Source organism: Charadrius vociferus, unplaced genomic scaffold (genome assembly GCF_000708025.1).
Source record: "Charadrius vociferus isolate BGI_N301 unplaced genomic scaffold, ASM70802v2 scaffold311, whole genome shotgun sequence".
Taxonomy (NCBI): Eukaryota; Metazoa; Chordata; class Aves; order Charadriiformes; family Charadriidae; genus Charadrius; species Charadrius vociferus.
Genome location: NW_009646965.1, coordinates 1,533,122 through 1,554,660, shown reverse-complemented (window position 1 = coordinate 1,554,660; position 21,539 = coordinate 1,533,122). Strand labels below are relative to the sequence as shown.

General features: G+C 36.2%; 2 protein-coding genes across 2 annotated transcripts in view; one reads left to right on the top strand and one right to left on the bottom strand.

Moving 5' to 3' along the window:
• Window positions 1-3,571, top strand: part of TTC14 (tetratricopeptide repeat domain 14) — a 13,542-nt gene extending 9,971 nt beyond the window's left edge. The window contains exons 13-14 of the mRNA XM_009895327.1: window positions 1,723-1,832; window positions 2,307-3,571. Of these exons, the coding sequence (XP_009893629.1) occupies window positions 1,723-1,832; window positions 2,307-3,249 (1,053 nt within the window). The 3' untranslated portion in view covers window positions 3,250-3,571. The remainder of the gene's footprint in view (window positions 1-1,722; window positions 1,833-2,306) is intronic.
• A 1,106-nt stretch (window positions 3,572-4,677) lies between these two features.
• Window positions 4,678-21,539, bottom strand: part of CCDC39 (coiled-coil domain containing 39) — a 21,966-nt gene continuing 5,104 nt past the window's right edge. Inside the window, exons 7-20 of the mRNA XM_009895326.1 lie at window positions 20,540-20,731; window positions 18,758-18,861; window positions 18,287-18,419; window positions 15,087-15,281; window positions 14,196-14,360; window positions 12,485-12,622; window positions 10,922-11,130; window positions 9,568-9,691; window positions 8,169-8,328; window positions 6,915-7,021; window positions 6,141-6,281; window positions 5,816-5,995; window positions 5,490-5,578; window positions 4,678-4,843 (exon numbers count right to left, since the gene is read on the bottom strand). Of these exons, the coding sequence (XP_009893628.1) occupies window positions 4,678-4,843; window positions 5,490-5,578; window positions 5,816-5,995; window positions 6,141-6,281; window positions 6,915-7,021; window positions 8,169-8,328; window positions 9,568-9,691; window positions 10,922-11,130; window positions 12,485-12,622; window positions 14,196-14,360; window positions 15,087-15,281; window positions 18,287-18,419; window positions 18,758-18,861; window positions 20,540-20,731 (2,103 nt within the window). The remainder of the gene's footprint in view (window positions 4,844-5,489; window positions 5,579-5,815; window positions 5,996-6,140; window positions 6,282-6,914; window positions 7,022-8,168; window positions 8,329-9,567; window positions 9,692-10,921; window positions 11,131-12,484; window positions 12,623-14,195; window positions 14,361-15,086; window positions 15,282-18,286; window positions 18,420-18,757; window positions 18,862-20,539; window positions 20,732-21,539) is intronic.

Sequence of the window (21,539 nt, the reverse complement as noted above, 5' to 3'; positions counted from 1 at the left end):
TAACCCTGTCAGCTAAAGCAAGGATAAGAATATTCCATCACGCGAGCATGATTAATAATGTTAAATTAAAATGTTCTGTGAATACAAACATTCAAAGTTCAAAACACTTAGGCAATGTAAATAAATGTTGTACACCATTGTACTGGCCAGATTCTTGTCATCTGGAGTAATTACAAAAAGATAGAATAAAACCAGCCAAAGCGAACTCATGAGAAGATCACATGAGAGGGGAAGATAAGAGGTGATTTAAAGGAAAACAGCAGGGGGTGGAGGGTAGGTGAGCAGGCAGTTTTGAGTATCTTAGCTTGCTTCTGTTTTTTTTCCCCTCTCCTCTTGCATGCAGCATGTTTCCCAGGTGAGCCCTGGTGGGTCTCTATGCTAATCTGAGTTGTCTTTTTTTCTTTTATTTACCTCCTTTACTTGTTTTGTCTTCCAGAGAGGATCAAAGAGTAAAATAGAGCACTGGGGAACAGGCTTGCTTTGTTCTGTGCTTCTTCGTGTAAGGAAGTACATAGACTGGGGTAGATGGCCTTAATCAACACTTCTTCAGTTGGTGGAGCCATAATGCTGCCAGGCTGTGCTGAAAGAAGGGGAAGAGGAGATATGACAATCTTTTTAATGAAACTGAAGTACCTCATAGATAAACTGTTGTATGGCATTTGAGTACTAGCCACATTTGGCTGCTTTAGAAAGGGGTGTCAGTCTTGGTTAAAACGATGAAGAATATTCTCAGCAAGTAGGAGACAAATTTTACTCTCCTTTAGCATTTTCTTGGTATAACGGGTCATTGATGCAGCAGATGAAAACCATGATGATAGCTATTGTTTGTTGGTTTGCGTGGCCTTAACTGCAATTAAAGGTTTCCTTTATTGTGTCTGTTAAGACAGTTGCTAAGATTTGAAAATGGTACTCAGACTTTCTGTTCACTCTGAATATGAATAGAACTACTCTTTAGGGCTGGAGGTGGCAGAAGTCTGGTCTCTTATAGACTTAAGTAGTTTGTCTTTAAGGATTATTAATCTGATGAGATGATTTTCTGCATTTACATGTATTTTAATATGTAAGTCTGATACTGTCACTGTTGTGCTAGAATGGCTAAAACAGCACTGAAGTACGTTTTCCTGTAATACTGATTATGTGTTTTTCTCCAATGCATTTTCTTCTGAATTGGACCGTTGTTGCTGTGTCTGACATCTGGTGCTGCTCATCACCAACAAACGCTTGGAACATGATTTCTTACGTAAACTATGCGTCAAACTGGTCTGTGAAATTGTTACAAAACGGTTTGTATTTAAACATGGCCAACTTGAATGCATTTTAAAATGGGTTCTGCCATGTTTTACTTGTAAATTACAATAATGATACTTTCCCTCAAACCTTTTTTTTTTCTTCATGTTGCTAATACTGTGTTTTTCTTGCATATTCTATCTATACCTTTTGGGCTCCATGCTTCATGGTGTGCTGGATCACGGGTGCCACTGCAATGGCTGGTCAAATATATTTTTTAATGGAATAAAAACTGCAATATGGTCCTTAACGTAAACCTGATACTCACAATGGCTAATGCCAAACTCCTGAACAATATTAATTCTTGATGTGGGAATCCTGGTAAAACATCCCTGGTGTAATTATACATTTGAATGGGGGGGGACATGGGAAAAAATACCCGTATTAACACTTACTTTTAATGTAATTTTTTTATGGTGCTTGGGTTCAAAAAAGAAATCTTTGGAAATGAGGGAGAAACAAGCTGCCAAAGAAGAGAGACAGAAAGAAAAGAAAGTAGAAACAAGTGCAGAAAAATTGCGTAAGCTCTTAAAAGAAGAAAAAAGGTAACTTTGTTATATTCAGTATACTGATTATGTGGTGATGAGTGCAGATAAGACGGAACAATTCATTTCCAAACGGATTTTCTAACAGTTAGCTAGGTAGAACTTGTACCTAGGTAAGCTGCTTTTCCTCTGGAATATTTTTGTGAGTAGTGTCCTTCAGTGCATATAACTCTTAATGGAGTTATATGGGGAAGTGAAGTTGTTTAAAAAATACTTCGCAATGCGAAGTATTTGCGAAGTTTAATGCCATATTAAACTGGGAAAGATGCCTTTTATAACAAACTGTTCAGTGGATTTAATCTTAGTTTTCTGATAAAGAAATAACATTTGAAACTGTCTCATCAGGTCAGGCTCAGTTTCTGTCATGCCTTACTGTCCAATCTCAGCCAAACTCTGGGGACTACAGATTTGCTTTTTACATATAATTTTTGCCTGATACTGAAGATTATCTCACAGTTTAATTACATTTTTTAGGTTGAAGAAGAAAAGGAAAGTATCAACTTCCTCCTCCTCCTCCTCATCATCAAGTGATTCTTCATCAGATGTATCAATTTCTTCTTCTTCTGATCACAAGAAACGTAGGAAAAAGCGTCGGAATAGATCTGAGTCTGCCCGTAGCTCCAAAAAACGCTCATCTAGAGCTTCTTCCCATTATAAAGATCAGATTAGGAAAGAGGAGTGGTATTCGCCTCCAGCTGATACCTCTGCTTCCTTTCTTAACCAAAATTTTGAAGTGGAAAAACTGCTGGAAAGGCAGGACAGCTTAGTGTGTCCAAAAACAGAGGTGAAAGAGAAAGACAGACACTGTTCTTTTTCGAGGACTTCAGGTGATGATGAAGACACTTTTGGAGGTAGGTCTGAAGATTCAAGAGATTCTTACAGTAGCTCCAGAACTCTTCCAAGTAGTAGCAAAACTGAAAAATACGGTAAAACTGATAGATTTTTCTGCAGTTGGAGGGGTTCTTCAGGTTCGTATCGTAAGTCAGATGATAAACCCAGGACACATTATTTTAGGAAATTAGAAAGGGATGTAGAGGGGAGAAAAGAGCAGTTTAAAAAACATGGCTCAGGTCAAGACAGGTATTATATGTCTTCTCCAACAGGGTCTGACTATTCTGGCAAGTCAGTGGGAAAGTACAGATCGTATTCGAGCACCTGCTTACGTGAAGGTGATAAAAGCTATGATAGTGATAGGTATGTGTTAAGTCAGCATAAAAATGAAAGCGAGTATAAGAGTAGGAAAAGAAGTTATGAGGAGACTAATAAAACAAAGGAACCAGATGAGGAAACGTCTTTAAATGGTACAACACAAACAGAAAGTGGTATTAAAAGAAACTTGCCCCAGAACTTAGTTAACATATTTAATCAAATAGCTGAGTTTGAGAGGGAAAAAGGAAGTAAGCAGAAGAAAGAGTAAAGTACCTAAGAAAACACTATTCTGATGAGTGTAGTTAAATGAACTTTTACCGGAGTATCTCTTGAGGAAATGCATATGAAGAGTGATGGAAAGGCAGTTTTTCTACTTGTAGAATGTCAAAGAGTTCTTAAGGTAAAGATTGTATGGTGGAAAGAGATGCAAGGATATGAGACATAAAATATCATTTATTCAAAATCTAAGTTTCCTGTGCTCTTTAACTTGGGATGTTCCTATACATTATCTGTCTGATGGGTTGAAATCCTCTGATACCCCCAGACTGTAGTTAGTTGTGGAACTCACATCAAATATGCACTTTAACACCAGATGGGTTTTGTTTGGTTTTTTCATCCCCTGGGGTACTGTTGATATTCTAAACTTCCAGCTATAGAAAGGGGATAACTGAATGAAAGTCGTGCCATCAATGGATGTAGCTCACTTGCTCATTAAATTTTCTTGAATTTTCTTTATTTTGTGTCTTGATTTTTGTTAACATCGCTGGAATGTTTCCTACTGGTGCACTGGTTATATGTGCTGCTTAAGTGAATGGAACCCTCTAGTGTTTGTGAGAAGGCAAGTGTATTAAGTTCTTAAAATGCGTCAAAAACATTCTTTAAGTAATGTAAAAAAAAAACCCAACTGAAGTAGAAGAGAGAGTTGTACAACGGTGTCTAGGTAAGTTCAAGTGTGGGCCTTTTGTTTTTTGTTTGGTTTTTGTTGTTGGGTAGGTGCTTTACAAGTGGCTGGAAGGCAGTGGTTGCACTGCTGTGGAGAAAGTTTTGCTCTATTTACAGTGAGTTCTCCAAAGACAGTTGGCAAAACACACTAAGGAGTTAATGTCTGGCAGACTATACAATAGCAATTGTACTTCAGCTGCAAGTTTTCCAAGTAATTCCATAGATACAAATCAGTTGCAGAAAAGGTACTGTAATTTTGAATAGAAAAAGTACAGTTTTACTGACTTTAATCATATACTGTCATATTTCACATAAGATATGATCCGAGATAACTATTTGATTAATTTAAGTCAAGGTTGATCTTGAAACAAGGCATACATTTTCTTGCCTGGCTTGTTGCCAAAACTGTTTTGACAGCTGTGAGATGCCAGTTTACTAAAATTAATGGCTTTAACATAACTCTCCTTTTCATTATAAGGAAAGTGAATTAATGGTTTCTGAACGGTTTTGCAAATCTTTCCTTCTCCAACAGCAAAATGAGAAAGTAATTTAAAGGTTAATTTATTTTATTATGTAAAACATATATATGCTTAACACTCTCCTAGATAATTTATTGCATACTTTAGAAGAAAGTTAAAACATTCATTTCTGATATAAATTAATGCTAAGATTGCCAGTAGAGCTTGGTAAGTTACAGACTAACCAATTAAGAAGGCTTAACTAGTGTGAAGCCTTTACTATGGCCTTCAAAAGATTACTTAAGACTTTTTTTGTGTTTACAAGTATTGGAGGTGCTAGCTCTGGTGGATGGCTGTGAATCAACAGCAGCTGCTTCCACGGGAGTGTTGATAGGCAAGCTCAGATCTATGACTTTGAGTGATGACATCTGACTAGAGCCTGAACTTGTGCTTCGGGAAGATCTGAAAGACAAAAGTTTTCTGTCAGTGTACAGAAGTCCCTGTATATAAAGTAGAGCTTCTAATAGTGGCTTACAATAAAGCCACTGAGCAGTGGTAGTCATTCTAGGTAAGATCCCCTATGTAGCTCTTTGTAGACATGACCGCTAACCACTTAAGTAACCTGGAGGAAGGTTGTTGGATTGTAACTGATTCAACATGTTACATGCGCTAATAGTTGTGTGTATGTTGAACAGGGGAAAAGGGTATCAGTAAAAGCATACATGTCTGTCTTCCCTACTTAATTAGGAAAGGGAGCTCACAGTACCAAGTGCAAAATGTGGCTGCACCCCAAGCCTGTGCTTTTCTCATGTGAAACCAGTTTAATTACAGCACAGTTAGCATGTAATTATTCTGTAATTACTGTTTTATTTTAAACTGTGATGGATGCTGAAGTAAACTTAATTGTGTGCTAGAAAAATCTAGTGAACTTAAGGTGGGACAGTATGAGGAGATTTATAGAGCGTTCAGGAAGTAGAGACAAGATTGAGAAGACCTTCAAGAGTGAGGAATTGGGTCATTTAGGGACTGATTTTACTTGTTTAGGCTTTTAACTTTAAAAAAAAATAATGCATCACACCAAACCCCAAAAAACACTGCTAGCACTTACCTGGTAGAAGCTAGTGAGCTCTGTGTGGATGGTGATCGAGAACTCTGACTACCACCAGCAGAAGCAGTCGTAGGAAGCTCTAAATTGGACTAGAAAATTTGGAAAGAAAAAGAAAATTGATTTAATGGTTGTATAATAAGACTGAGCGTATCAGGAGGGTTTATAATCCTTTCTTTTTGAAGAAATGTTACAAGCAGATAATTTTTTTTTCTATTTTACCATAAGTATATTTCATTGCTGAATTTAGGAGATGCCCTTGAAAGACACTCATCAGTAGACCACAGCAGTCAGTCAAGATATTGGTGGCAGTTAACTGGAAAGCTCACCTGGTGAAAGTACATTTGAAAGGGTGTAGTTAAATCGGGATTTGCTTCTAGAACATCAGCTAACAATTTGTCAATAGTTCTGTTGAAGCTTTTCAGTTCACGAAGATCAATGTCTCTTTCTTCTTGTGTTTCTGTTTTAGTTTTCTTCAGAGATTGAATTTCTCTGGATAGTCTGGAACACTTTTGACACAAATATTTTTAAAGCATTGTTACTATGAAGATGCAACACTTTTTCAGAAACCTGCTAAGTTTAAATTCTGTGGTTTTAACCATACTATTGTCTATCACTATAAAGTTAGAAGTTGTACTTAATGAATATACAGACCTGCTTCATAACCCTTTCTAGTTTTGGCTTCTGTTCTTCTATGTCTTTGCTCAGCTGCAAAATAAGAGCTTGTTTTTCCTTCTTTTGCTCTTGGAAGAGGGCCTCCTGCTTCAGTAGTGTATCAAAATTTTTTTCCATGCTCTGCAAATTCATTCGAACAGCAGGTTTAGTTTATAAAGCAGTTCTGATATCCTTTCACTTGTTGTATTACTTTGTAGGAGGGTCTGTTATGGCTACTACTTGTTACTAAATGTAGCTCAAGCAATTAGTACTAAACCAACTCAAACTAAGTAAAGCTTGATGTAAAGCTATCCTCTACCTGCATTTAATGCTCAGCCTGCTAAGTTAAGAGTCAGCTAGAAAAATCCTGGGATGTAGATGCCAAAGGACACAAGATGCATGGATTTTAATCTCTGCAGTACTGGACAGGATGATACAATATAGTGGTGTATGCTACACAAAAATACAACTGCTTTCTTGGATTCTTGGAACAGAGCATCTGTCAGTGAGCATCTGGGATTTTGAAACTTCTAGCTGTATGTGACTAAAAAGCCTGAAGTTTCACTGACAAAAAAAATCAAATAAGCACTCAGTTTTTGAAAGGAGAGGTAGAGCCTTCTAAAAAATGATACCATTCATACAAAGCACAGTATATAAAAAGAACAGGCAAAAGTTGTGCAAGAATTTCTTGTTCTTTCAATAGGATAGCTTGCAGGGATTTAGCTACGTGCTGCAGCCTTGTCTCTTTGACCAGAACTTTTGCTGGTATTTTACCTGGAGATTTTCCTGAAGTTCCTTGATCTGTCTTCGTTTGTATCTGTATTTTTCATCAACAGCCCTTTTCTCCTCCTCTAGTTTTAGTTTTTCCTCATATTCCTCACCTGTGATACCAAACAATGAGGCAGCATTAATGCTGGACAAGCAGTGTATACAACTCAATTTTCACTTTAAAATAAGTTGCACTTTAAAGTAACTGCATCACAGAGTATTACTATATTAGTGTTGGGAGTATTACAGAGACCTCAAGGTTTACAGGTTTTTTTAATACTCTACTACTAATTCCAAATCACTGTGAAAAAGTAACTGGCTTCATAAGACAGGATGATATAAGAGCTACTGTTTCCAGGGCCAGCAGAGGGCACAAAATTTAAATGTTTTCTAGAATCAACTTTATGTAATTTCTCATGGTGATACTTTTTATACACCGAACAAAGAAAGTTCCACTGAAGGAGAGCAACCTTATGAAGTCTAAGTGGCAACAGAAACAACAGATAAAGATATTTTCCAGAACTCTGAGGAATTTCCAATATGCAAAAACTTCTAGTTGGCTAGTCTGTATTTTAAAATCTGCTGAGACGACACTAAAATAGTGCAGTTTAAGTTCTACTCTTCATCGTTTTCCCAGATGACGGGTTACTAGTTTTTTCCCCTGCTTCCATGTGAAAATCGGAGATGATGGTGGTGTACCCAAGGGATAGTACTTCATCACTAGAGTACATGTGCCTAAGCTGCCTGTGTAATTGCTCTGGGTACAGTTTTGTGCTGCAGCTGGCTCAGTCTACCACGAGAAGGCCAGTAGTGGCATAGCTTGTTCTGCTGTAACTTGAATTAGTAGCTGTGTGTGATGCAGCACTACAGAGAAAGTGGTGCTTTTTGTACTGTGCAGAGTTTTGTCCACTAGACCTATGTACTTCAGTGGGCGTTCCTTCCTTTCTCCCGCTAATGACATTTTCCCCCCAGTAATTGTCTTTATGCTTTTCCTCTTCTGAATGCTCCCATTCACAAAACGTGTATAGGCTTAGAGATTTTCACGTAAATATTAGTTAATTACACCTTACTGCACTTTCTTCTGTGCTTATTCTGCTGAACTATTCACAGTAGCATATGAATTACACTCCCTTTTGCTACTGTCAGTTTAGTGTCTCTCTGTGATTCATTCTTTTGTGCCACGGAATTGCTCCACTATATACCTGAGTTATACCATCATCTGTAACTCACACAGCAAAAAGCAATTTCTATTTTACATACTTGTCTCAGTGACTTCCTTAAAAGAGTTTCGATAATTGCTGTTACAGTTATTAAGTACACACAAAGTGTTTTCCAGAGCTACAATTTCTTTTTCAGCTTTGCAGATCTTTGCATCTAAATCATCACCTTCACGTTGAAGTGCTTCCTTTTCCTGTGCAGCCTGAAAAATAAAACTGATATTTTAGGTGACTGCACATATACTGAAAACATTAGGACAACTATACAGAAAAAAAATACCTGCAATATTTACAGGTTAAAATCCTAGGTAGGTATGGGGGCGTATCTGTGTTGTCAGGCTTGAACTGAGATTGGAGTTACTAGGTAACTGGAAGGAGTAGTTATTTACAGTATTGGAAGTTCTTCGAGGCATTTCATCGATGTGCATTTCTTCATAGGTATCTGCCTCTCCATCTAAGCTCACCAAGACCTGATGAGCAGTATTCACACTGCATACAGAGTAGTTTCCATGCTTTGTACTGCTGATGTGAACTGCAGCACATGCTTCATATTTGTTTCCTTTACCCACAAAACCCGAGTAAGAGTTGAGATTGTATGTAATGAAACTATTGAGAGAATGTTAGAAGTCATCCGGTTTGTCTGGAAATTACTCACTTTAAGTCTCTGTTCTTCTGATCAGTGAGACTTAAGAAACAGAGCCAGCTGGTGAAGGAAAATATTTTCTGTGGTCCCTCAGAAGATCTGAGATGGTGAAAAATCTCCGTAGTTGTAGAAGGTATACACCCACAGTGACCACAATGGTTTTACTGAGGGTCTTTTGCTGTGCTAGATCTCAGAGTAGCAGAAATACCTTCATTAAGAAATTTAACACTTAAGAATGAGAAAAAGATGGACTTCAGAGCCAAGATCACAGCTAGAAGTATTTTGCTTTAAGAGGAAATCAGAGAATTTGTGGAGATCAAAAATAATAGGGTTTTGTTCCAGAATCAGGGTATTGCACTATGGATAAAGTCTGACTTTTTAAAATTTTTTTTCTCCAACAAAAGCTGAATTATGCAGGGGAAAGTTTACATTCTTCAAGGTTTAAACACCATATGGTGAAATAAATACTTAAAATAACTCTGAAGGGTAGAAGAATTTAAAATACCGTGGGACTGTGATAAACATGCTTCCAGTTTATAGCAGATTACCACATGGTTTCTTGTGTCTTTGTAAGTTAATGAGCACTAAATTGCAAATTTTCAACCTGCTCAGAATTAAGGCTCCACTGATGTTAGGACTGACCACAGAGATTCATGTGGAATTGTTGTATCACTTAAACAACGAACAGCATCAGATTCAGACTGAAAGTAAGCAGTAGGCAAAGATGTTACTTGAATAGAGCCCAGGGAAATCTACAGCTTAAGTACTTGCATTATAATGAATTATGCTGATAAAATACCTTAATTATATAGTAGGTATGAGTTTTCTCCTCTTCTCCTTCAGGTGGCATCATGACAACAGTAAGAATTTCATATCTGCATCTCAGTTTATCAATTTTATTTAGGCGATCTTGAAATTCAGCACTGATTTATTTGGGGGAAAAAATAAATGGGTTGAGAAAGTGTTTTGTGGGCAGTTCTTGCTCTAACACTTTAAATTGCTGGTGTTATTCCGTTAGCCTGCCCATGTACTAGGAGGCAGAAGCAGTTGTGCTGCTACTTTATTTTGTTGCTTTCTGGGTTCTCTGAGCCAGTCATCCATTCTTCTGGTTACCTACGCTTCTCGCGCAGTTCCAACCTGAGGCAAATTTATTTTCGTATTCCAGATCATTGCATTTTGGGAGGCTGTGCCATGGTCCTTCCCAAAAATTTTTAAAGGTTTGGCATTTAAATCCTACAGCTGCACAAGCTGCCCCCTGCTGATATTATCTTAATATTGCCAGTACTAGCTGAGCATAAGCAACAGTAGGCAACAACCCCAAATCAAATTACATGGAAGTATCAATTAGTTGTGTAATTATCACAAGGAAAAAAGCCACACAGTCTGCACTCTCAGCGAGCAGTTAAGCTTTAGTCACATTAAATCACTCTAATTTCCTATTGTGTGGGGTGTGGTTAGCAGAGGAGTGAAGAAAAAGCTTGCCAGATTTCAGCTGAAAGTGTTGATTTTTGGCTGGATGTAGATACTGGGATTTCAGAGCTAAAACTGTCCCAGATACTTCGCACTGATTATTGCAAAAGGGAAAAGTTATTTCATAGATGGTTGCTTTATAAGAGGGTACATAATTCAGAAGATTTAATTTTGTTATATAGGATACACAATGGAGAGCTCATTTGTTAAAAACATGAAAAACTCCAAACAAACCAAACAGACTGTATAAGTCAAAGAAAGCATGGGTTTATCCAGCAGTTGGGAGTAAACCCTCTATAAAAGCAACTTCTCTGTTTTAAATCTTTTGTCATACCTCCAGACACACTGATTTCACGTTTCTGATTCTTTTGAAAAATGCACGTGACATTTGCTTTAAAAAGATGTCTGCAACTGGGGTTTCTTCTCAGTACTGTAGAGGATCGTCCCTAACAGAATAAACAGTACCCTCTTGTTCACCAAGTTGTTAAAGCCGTAGGCTGGATTTCAGAGGAGGGATCTCTTGCTAGCTTCAACTGTCTCAGTATAAAACTTTGAGCAAGACTTACTTCATCCTCAGTTACTCTAATTGGTGAAATTAGGTAAAATGCTTCTCTTTTCAGTAAGTCCACATGTAAAATATACTCAGGAAAAGTTACGAGTTTAATTTATGTAAGAGTAATTACCTTAGGTGTTGCCGTTCCTGATCCACGAGTCTTATCTGGGAATCCAGCATTGCTTTATGAATCTTAATTTCCTCAGTTCTTTCTGCTATGGCTTTCTCTAACTCCAGTTTTTGTTTTTCCAATGTTAGAACTTTCTCTGTCTTATTACACAGAGTATCTCGAAGGCGGTTCAATTCTAGTTTTAAGAGATTATCTTCGACCATCATCTCCTAATAAATGCCAAAGAGGTCTCAAAATAAGAAAGTATCATTTTTAATTACAATATTTATGATAATAAGAATATTTTTTATAAAGCATCCATTATTTTATCCTTTAGATATACAACTGTAAGACTCGTTTTGCTCTGCATTTGAAAATGTTCTCAATTTCTCATTTGCTAACAGTTTACATGGTGAGTGCGATAGGGGTAGGCTGTTTCCTGAATAGTTTTTATACGAATTCTTTAGGCTTTCTAATTCAGACTGAGTTACAGGTTGTTAGACTTTTCCACCTACAACTGTCTTTTAGTTAGCATCATGAACGGTAAGACTACAAAGGTGCCTTCACAGAAATTAAGCAGACCTTACAAGGAATTTTCTGAAGCAGTTAATACCTCACTTGAACCATTGTAACTGTCTTAGAATATGTTCTAGATTCTGTATGTCTACAAGTCATGTTGTTAGATAAGCAAATTTATATATACCAAAACTCATGAAAAGCACTAAGTGGTGAATTTCATTATCATGCATACACTTTGAATCCTTAAAAAAAAAGTCTCTTATGGATCCCAAACTCTGAACCATTTCTTTTCTGAGTTCTTTCATGACATTGGTTTCTTTCTTTTGCTCCCCTGAATTTCATCCTCAAAGAAAAGTTCCAAGGTAGGGAGAGTTTTCATTGAGGAGCAAGTGCACCAGTTAGGTCGATCGCAAAACTTCCCTTTGCTGCTCAGACCCTGTATTGTTCTACTACCTTAGTGCTTCTTTAAGGAAGGCTACAGCTTATTGCATGAAAAAGTGTGCAGTAATTAGAGGACTGGGAACTGGGTTTTTTTCTGTTTATGGGGAGAAAGACTGCCATTTTATTTCTAATACCTTAAATTAGAACGTAGATAGGTCCAAACCATCTGCTGGAAGATGTCCCACAATTTAATAACAAAACTGTGTCAAACTTAGTAGTTGGCATCACAGATGGAGAATAAGAATTCAGTGCTAGATAAATATATCCTTAAACAGTAAATATATTTTCTGTTTTAGAGGCAATCATTTCTCAGAAAAAACACACTGACCAGGTGGATATTGTGGCACAAGTAATGTGTGATTAAACTGATAACCCCAAAAAAACTTTATGCTGCAAACACAGGCGATGCAACACTTCGCCTAGTAGGACAATAGTGATGAAAGTGACTTCAAAGTTTGGGAAAGAAGGTCTAAGTCAAGAAACTACAAAGGGGGTTCTTATGGATATAATGATGTACCGCTGTGCGAGGCAGACAACAGCCTTCAAATCAAGTAATGAGTTTATGTATTTTAAAAACCAAACAAACCTGTCCTGTATTAGTAAATTTGCAAAATAATACTGTACCTGCTTAATGGCTTTAGCTTTTTTTAACTCCTGATCTGATCTCTCATTGAAAAGATTTAGTTCATCTATCTTGATCATCATACCGCTTGTTTCTTCTCCTGTCTTATCCATTGCTCTCTTGATGAAATGGACATCGCTCTGTTTCCAAAGTAAGTAATGTTTAATTTATTTCAGTGAACGTAGTTTGCACCAAAACCTACCAGTTAATTTTAAATTAGATATTTTTATAAGTCCTGGAACCAGGAACCATCGTCATCTTGTGTCCATACGCAGCTCTGCAAACAGTGCCCAGAGAATTGCAGTCCTCATGCAGAGTGCTGTTGCAATATTAATGTCATTGCTTGTTTTATCTGGAGTGTAGTAATGTTATTTATACAATATAGATCTTTCAGCCAATAAGGCAGTTCTGATATAATAATGTATTTTGGTCTAGATAAAAAAAAAATCTCCTGGCGTGTCTGACCATGACTTTGATACTTGTAGTTCATCTTCATAAAACCATCTCTCTTTGATAATACTCCAGAGTATGAATAAATTCCTGGAGGTGTGTTTCAATGTTTGATTATACTCACTGCTCAAATTTTGCATCTCCTCAAAACTGAAGTGTGGGCAGCAGTTGCCCAACATTAAACCTTGTTATTGCATGGATCTCCAGTTAAAGGGCTCTCCTATAAGTAGTTTCTTCCCCTCACTAAATTGAGCAAATTTTTTCTCAACTATTACTTCGAGAAACCAGCTGTGATGTTTTATTCACAACCTGACTTTCGTCTTTGTATGTTTCTCTTTGAAAAGAGGTTTCACAACTTGCTAAAATGTAGCCAATTAATAAACAAATACATTTCTTATAACAAGAAATTATAAATTGGCTACAGAAAAACTGACTGGCTCATATCTACAGGAAAGTACATTTTTTAGAGAATTAATGATGGTCACTGGATAGTGGAAAACCAGAGAATAAGCACGTATATGCAAAATTCTCACATGGGAATAAAGACAGAGAAATCATAGAATGGTTTAGGTTGGAAGGGACCATAAAGATCATCTAGTTCCACCCCCCCTGCCATGGGCAGGGACACCTCCCACCAGACCAGGTTGCTTAAAGCCCCATCCATCCTGGCCTTGAACACCTCCAGGGACGGGGTCTCCACAACTTCCTTGGGCAACCTGTTCCAGCATCTCACCACCCTCAGCATGAAAAATTTCTTCCTAATATCTATTCTAAATCTACGCTCTTCAGTTTAAATCCATTCCCCCTCGTCCTGTTTCTGAATTACATACCAGGATGGGGTCAGCTAACAAATACTGTGCCTTCAATTAAGTAATGTTACTTTCTACAATTTTAAATGCAACTGTGCTTATAATTTTATAAAAAATATAAAAGCAAGTAGTAGCATCACAGAATAACATTCTGTTTCTACATAGTCCTAATGATAAATTCAGACATTTGCAAGCAGTCAGTCACATCTTGAAAGCTGAGCTTGCCTTTGCAACATTTCAGTGCTTGTCTTCCTGCTAAGGTGCCTCAGTTGTGCAGTAATGACCTATTTTTCTGGAAGGTATAGAGAACATATGAAGTTTTCCACACAGGTTAAACAAAGTTCAGATATCTTTGAATCTAATACCAAGTTATTAATTAATAAGACGCAATTTACTCAATTCACTGAGGTTTCTAGATGTTTACACAGTCAACCTGATGTTCTATGGCAGTTACCTGAAGTTTCTTATGCTGTGCATGTAAAACATCATACACATTTTTCTTTTCTTCTAAGGTTTTCCTAAGTTCAGCAACTTTTGCTTCCAAAACTTGTTTTTCATCTGCATTAACCTCTCCTTCTAACCGTGACAGCCGTCTCTGTACTTGCTGAATATAAAAATCCTGTTAAAATAATGTTTAAGAGAATTAATAGCCTGAGATAAGCAATTATAGCCTTCCTATAAAGCTAAAACACTGGATATAAACTTGGATCTAAATGTTGGCTTTAGGACAGTCACCCAATTAAGCTATTGTTTTGTAATAATTTATGGCTTATAGACCTCATTAACAAAATATTCTTAGATGAATGATGTGCAGTGATGGTTTGGGAGTAATCTTTTAGAAAAGTGACAAAGCATACTCAGCACAGGCTGCTGTAGGGAGGCTTACAGTGGAGTTGCCATCTTGCTGTTAACAGCGGATACTGATATAAAAGAGCAAATTTTCAAAGTGGTGCATAGGAAATATGCACAAAATCCAATTAGTAAATAACAGGATTTTGGCATGTACCTCTTGCTCTGGCATGTACTTATTGCTTTAAAAATTTACCCCGAGGTGTCTGGTTCAGAGGGATCAAAGTAAAGAACTGATTTGAGAAATTAGTGGGAAAAGCAGCAGATCTAAAAAATAATGCAATACACAAGTGCATAACGTAGGTAATACTATAGCAAATTTCACTTATTTCAATTTTATCCATATATCTAGAGACAGAAATAAATGCAGACTTCCAATTACACTGCATGGCATTCCCCAAATGGGAAGATGTTGACAAAGGAAACAGAACTCAAGCAGTTTACTCTCATTAGACCCAAGAAACATTCATAGTATGAGAGTATGTTAATATTTTACCTGGTTATATATTAATTCTTGTTGTTTTAATGCATCTGTATCAAGTCTGTGCAGTCGATTCTTAAGATTTTTAAGTGATGTTCGACTTCCCTCAATTTCTGCTAGAACACACTTCTCCTTATCCTTTTGCACCTTTAACTCTTGAGTCTTCTTGAAAAGTAGTTCTTTTAACTTGTTCATTTCTGTTTCTTTTTCCTGGTGACAAATTAATTATTAAGTAGTAAGAAAAAGATTAATCACATCACAAGTAATTTCTGAGGAATTATTTGCCTTTATTAATCAGTATATGTGAATATTTGAATAAATAATGTTTAAAATCTTATCAGTGGTTTATTAAAACTTGTAACTGTGTGTATGCACATGTATATATATGCATATGTATGTACATATGTGTGCTTATGTAAGTTTGAATCATTTTGTTTGAAAAATTAATTACACATTTTAAAATCACTTGCTTATTCTCAGAGGTAAGTTGCCATCAGTGCAGGAAATGAGGTTTTCGTAGGGTCTGTTGTAGTAAGACAATGCTGAAACGAACTGAAACAGTACTGAAAACAAACAAAATTGAGACTATTTTCTTTTTATAACCCTAACAAGAAGGCAATTTTATTCTTTCCCTCCCTCCTTCCACCCCCCACCCAAATAACCAAAGACCTTCCAAAGCTTAGGCCATTCAGCATGCTGGTTTCCTGTAAGGTACATCTCTAAAATGAGTCACGTGGCATCACAATCCTGTTCCGAAAGACTCACATTTAGCTCAAGTCTGGTACAGAGGTTGAAGATGCACATTTAAATTAATATAGCAAAATACCTTATAATTCACTTTTCTGCATTGATTACAAATGTGCTTATTCTTGATTTTTATATGTATATATTGTGAAATTTGCTTGGGAACCATCTTCCTGGCTTTAATAACAGTGAAAGATAACTTAACTCCTTCTCTAAGAGTTCATAATCACATTCTACCAAACAGATTTTTTTTGTACTTGAACTAGCTGTAAGTGCAATCCCAAATCCAAAACTCAGGAAGTAAAAAGCAGGTGTAAGTTTAATATGAGATCGTTACGGCCTGTAGCATTTTACATTGATGTTAGCAGGCTTTGGATCATGCATGAACAAAGGAATTTAATTTCAGAAGTAAAGTGGTTTTATGCATGTGCCCAATTCTGAGCTGTATTTCTGATGCTAATGAAAATGATGGGTTTGTCTACTAAAACTGGATCACAATTCGACCTTCATTTTGTAGTCTTTCTTGCATATCTAAATTCATGTATTTAATAGAGATTATTTCTCTCCCTTTAAGTGAGGTTGCTAACAGAGATAAGATACTCAATGAGCTTCACTGTGCAACAGTGTTTTGCCACAGATTGAAGAGGCAGAAGTATCACAGAACCGAAGCACAAAATGGTGACTTTTCATCCACATTGTTGCAGTAAATATCTCTTCACAGTAAATTAATAGATGCAGCAAATAGCCATGTGTGTCTAATGGTGATGGAAAGCATGCTTCTGACTAATACATTACAGACATTGTTCAAGAACAGTTCATCCTAGTTAAAATATTACCCTGAAGCTGTGGAGCTGCCAAGCTCAATGTCATCTTAGGTTATCCGCCACAGATAATGGTTTAGCCACCCTGGTAACAGTCTTAAGGGGAAGCAAATAAGGTTTTCATTTTAATGAAATACTACATCATTCCAACTTGTTTTCAAATTATCTGAAAAACCAAAACAGTAAGGCAGGCCTGTAATTTAAGAACACTCTATGGGAGAGATACCCCCTCTCTAGTTTCTATATGAATGTTTAAAATTTACAACTAATACCTGTGGAGTTTAAAAGTTTGAAAAATAACACTCAGTCCGCTGCAAGGGATTATTTCACATACAGTCCTACAGGAAACACAAAATAGGAAGAGGAAAAAAAAAGTATGCACAGATACAGCTTTGTTGTCACTTGTGTGGGAACACATGCTGTCACATTCATTTAACCTGGTCATCTTACAGTAAAGAAAGCTTCAGCATATCCCATACTCGATTGTCCAGCAAAATGTAAAAAAATATTTGTAGCAAGTTCAGTCAGAAGCTAAGTAGTAAAATACTTGAGGAGAATTAGTAGCAAAATGACAACAGTAGAAACATTTCCTGAAATGCAGGAAAGTTCAGATGATTGCATTACAACATTGCATTTATTCAAAAGTCCTTTGCAGTTCATCAGATGATAATAAATAAGGATATTTTTATTCCTATACTTAATTTGCATCATAAGAAGTGGGGTTTGAATTTTTTTTAAAAAAAAGTATTATTAAAAAAATAGTCACCATATTACAGCTTGTTCATGCCACTTCCCAGATAAAAATCTTTATTCATCATGAAAATTAAACCTAAAGTGAGCCAATAGTTATTTAATAGTCCAAGTTAGATATAGCAGAGTACCATGTAGTAGAATTAAAATAATGAAGAGGACACTAGGCCAGCCAAACCTGATTAAAAGATTTCAAAATCTTTTTTACTCCCAGTTTGCCAAAGTCATAGGTCATTGCCGGTTTATAAGTTTTGGTGATGTTTTACTAAAGCCAAGAAGTTTTCAGTGGTAATGTTACTAACAAGTCATTCTGACAAGGCTCTCACTCCTTAACAACCTTACTGATGGGAAACTGACAGAAGTTGAAGGACCCTTGCTCCTCAGCAGCCCTTAAAACAGAATGTTTGGAGATGTGAACTCCCAAAGAGCTAAGCAAAAGACAGGATTTTGAAATTTTTCAGTATTGTTACAAAGCAGAAGCAAAACATTACTATATCTTTCTAACAAAATTTGCTGCATTCCAGTAAATAAATACTACTTCAGTCAAGCCAAGAAGGTGCAAGTAGCTTTTAGCTCATGTCAGAAGTAAATGCCCTCTTCAGTACACTGATGCAGTCAGAATACTGGGTTTATACCTGATCTGTACAATGATAGTTCCTGTATCCTATGTTAATATATGGGGACACCATCATCTGAATCACCAGGGCCACTTACTTTTCTCCAGCGTTTTCCCAATACAGATACTGACATATCTACATGCACGTTACTTCATCATTTGATGAAATAGCTACATATCATATTAGCGCTTACATTCCTTTTTAATCCATAAATGTTTGTTCTAGATAGAGCTTGCAAATTCAAATTAATCCTCATTTGCAGAAACCATGAAAAACATTTTACCTTGACAATTTTTTCTTCGTCCTTCAGTATTTCTTCCATCCTCAAAGCTTTGTCTTCTGAACTGAGTGTCTCCTCAGTCACAAGCTTCAGCTTGTTGGAAAGACTTGCATTTTTTTCATTAAGAAAGCTTAATCTAAATAAAATTGCATGATTTAACAAGTTAAATGTATGTTTCATATACAACACTGCCAAAACAAAGCAGCATACCTTACTGAGCACTTGCCTAGTAAAGCAGGCTAAAGTTGAATTTATGATAACCGAGGCCCGAACTGATTTTTTCATGCCCTTTAAAAACAAGGATTATCAGGAGTATTTCCTAAGTTGCCCAGTGCAAGAAACTATGCAGGACATGAAGTAACCAGAAAGTTGGAGGCTCTTATCATCAATAATATTTAAGGTTCTTTGCTATCTCGAGGATTTGATTATATTACTAATCTTTACAAATGACATTTTTAAAGTTCTGTTTCTTACCTGGCTTGTTTTTTCTGAATTTCTTTCTTCAGATTGGTTACTTGTGTTCTCAGAGACTCTAGATCAGAAGCAGTTCTGTCCACAGTGGATTTCAAAGCATCCAGCTAATAAATTACAAAATGGAACAATCAAGCTCTTATTTACCTTGGTACATGTTACGATATTTAAAATTGTAAGGGACCTATTTATCGGAAAGTATTCTGTTTATTTTTGACAGTGTTTTCCAAATGAGAAGTGCCGCAAATTCTGAGGTGCTGTAAATTGGCTAGTAAACTCAGCAGGGTAATTTACTTAATTTACATAATCTGTATACTGGAACAAAATACTTAAGAATACAGAATGAATTACGAAGGTGCTGTGGGCTGCAGTTCTTGTCCAACAGCACCTGTACAAGTGGAACCATGGTTTCATAGAGCACAGCTGACTTTGAAGAGGTTCTTTGTGAACATGGATACCCTTATGTATCTACTAAATATTTCTAATTCAGACTTCATTGGGATTTTTATAACTTTATTATTTTGATTAAGATAAGGGAACACTGACAAAAATACAGACGTTTAATTTGGAAAAAAATACATGACAGCACACACTCATTGAACAGAATAGGAATACTTTACAATTGATCATTAGTCTTCACAGTGTCACTTAACAGTGTAATTGTCTTTACTTTCACAGATGAAGAAACCTGATCAAGTGTATGCATAGCAGGTCTCTCTCTGTACCAGAATGAGAAACCGCGAGGTCACAAGTTGTCAGCTGAACTGTAAGTCTGTTTCTTTCTTTGTCTCTCACTTAGCTTCTAACACTTAATAGTGGGAGACTCTTTCATTATCACATTATGTAGTATTAATTGTGAAAAATGTCAAGCAAGAATCTCACAGTTTAGAGATTAAAACCTAGCAATTCTGTGAACCCTCAAGTTTGCATGAATTATAGGGTAACCTAATAGCCTACACCTTGTTTGAGCTACATACAGTTTAATTAGGATATCAGTTTATGAACCACCTGCTACAGAGCAGCTATCTGAAGTTGAGGCAACAGCAAATGCGGGGTTTTTTTAAATTACCAAGCTTGCTGAGTAGCCCAGTGTTACCATTTTCTTGTTAAGAGAAAACTTACTCAGGTAATACAAGTGTACTCTTCTCAACAGAGCCATGAGACTTGAATTATCTCTTAGAAATACTGCTACAGGCATTTAAGTAATTAAGCAGCGGATCTCATTCCTAGCTTTAAATGCAGATTAAATAAAAGTAACAGAGTAAGTATGGACAGCATCAAGCAGGGCTTGATCATAGGGCAGCCTTATCCTACTGCCTCTTGATTAGAAAGCCATGTGAAAGCATTTGTGGTTTTTTTAAGAATTTTAACCTGACTAGAAGGGCTATCAACACTCACTTCTGAGAGCATGGGATAGCAATTCTTTGGAATCCGGAAGAGTTTTCTCTTATCTTTATACAATACTGCCGTCTATGTATGCTAAAGGCAAGACACATCTCCTTCTGAAGCATCTAATAGTGTTACACTATTTCAGAGAAGATTAATCCATTTTATACCAACACAACAGAGAAGACAAGCTAATCTCTTCACCACTATCAATGAAAGGATTAAGTTGAGAGTCCCAATCCCAATAATCATGAGTAGACTGAGAAGAGCAGATACTTTGTTGAATTATTGAGTATAGTCTAAAACCAGAAAAAAGTAAATGCTATTCCTGTATTTCCTCCATCTAGTCAAAAGTTAAGAGTTTCAGTCTGTTTGTCTGAACTGTTTGGTCATGCTTACCTCATCCTGCAGCTGAACCCTGTAAGTATCCTGAGCTTGATACTCATTTCGGAGGCTGGTAGCTTCCCGTTCAGCAGAAGAAATTTTCTTTTCATATTCCATATTATTAAGAGTTTCATTTACCAAAAAGGAAGTCTTCTCTTTCAGCACAATTTCTTTCTTTCTGATCTCCTGTTTTATCTCTGTTATTAGCTATTAGGATAAAAACATTTTAGATTTGCTTGCATTAATTAAGATATGTTAGATTAATAAAGGGCACAACCAGAAGATAAGATTGCTGTTAAGACTACTCTTTGCATGGGACAGCCTAGTTATCACATAATTCTTAAATTACTTTATTCCACTAATACATCACAACACCAAGTACTAAAATTGTTTTGGATTAGAAACTTCAAAAATAATCCAATAATTTCAAAAAAACATTACACTATAAACTTGTATGAAATAAAAGTAATTTTTGATTGATTGAATAGGGAAAAAAGAGCTATGTGAACAAAACTTCACATAGACTTGAAACCGTAGAAATGCAAGAGGAAAATTACTAACAGTAGTGATGCTTACTTTAGGTGATAGATTTATAGCTATTCAGTGAAAATTGTGTATTTTGAAAGGTTAAGTAAAAGATTAGCTACAGGGAAAAATATACTGTAGTTCCAATTTAAAAAAAAAAAAGACTCTGTTTACAAAAGCATCAGTAGGACTATTCTATGAACAACTAATATATGGAACTGGGGTTTTTTGTTGTTGTTGTGTTTTTGAATATCTGTTTATTGTTGTTGGGGTTTTTTTTTAAATATCTGTTTGTTCTTTGCAGGAATCTTCTGGCTTGAAATACTATGAAATCCAAAATATTTCAGCTAAATTAGACCATTATATTTTCTGTTTGCTAGGAGTTCTTCTGGCTTGTCATTTTCTATTACTACATTATTTTAGTGTTATGTCTTAAGCCTGTTTAAACCATGTTTCTGCTCAGGGTACAGCTAATACCTATATGGGCAAC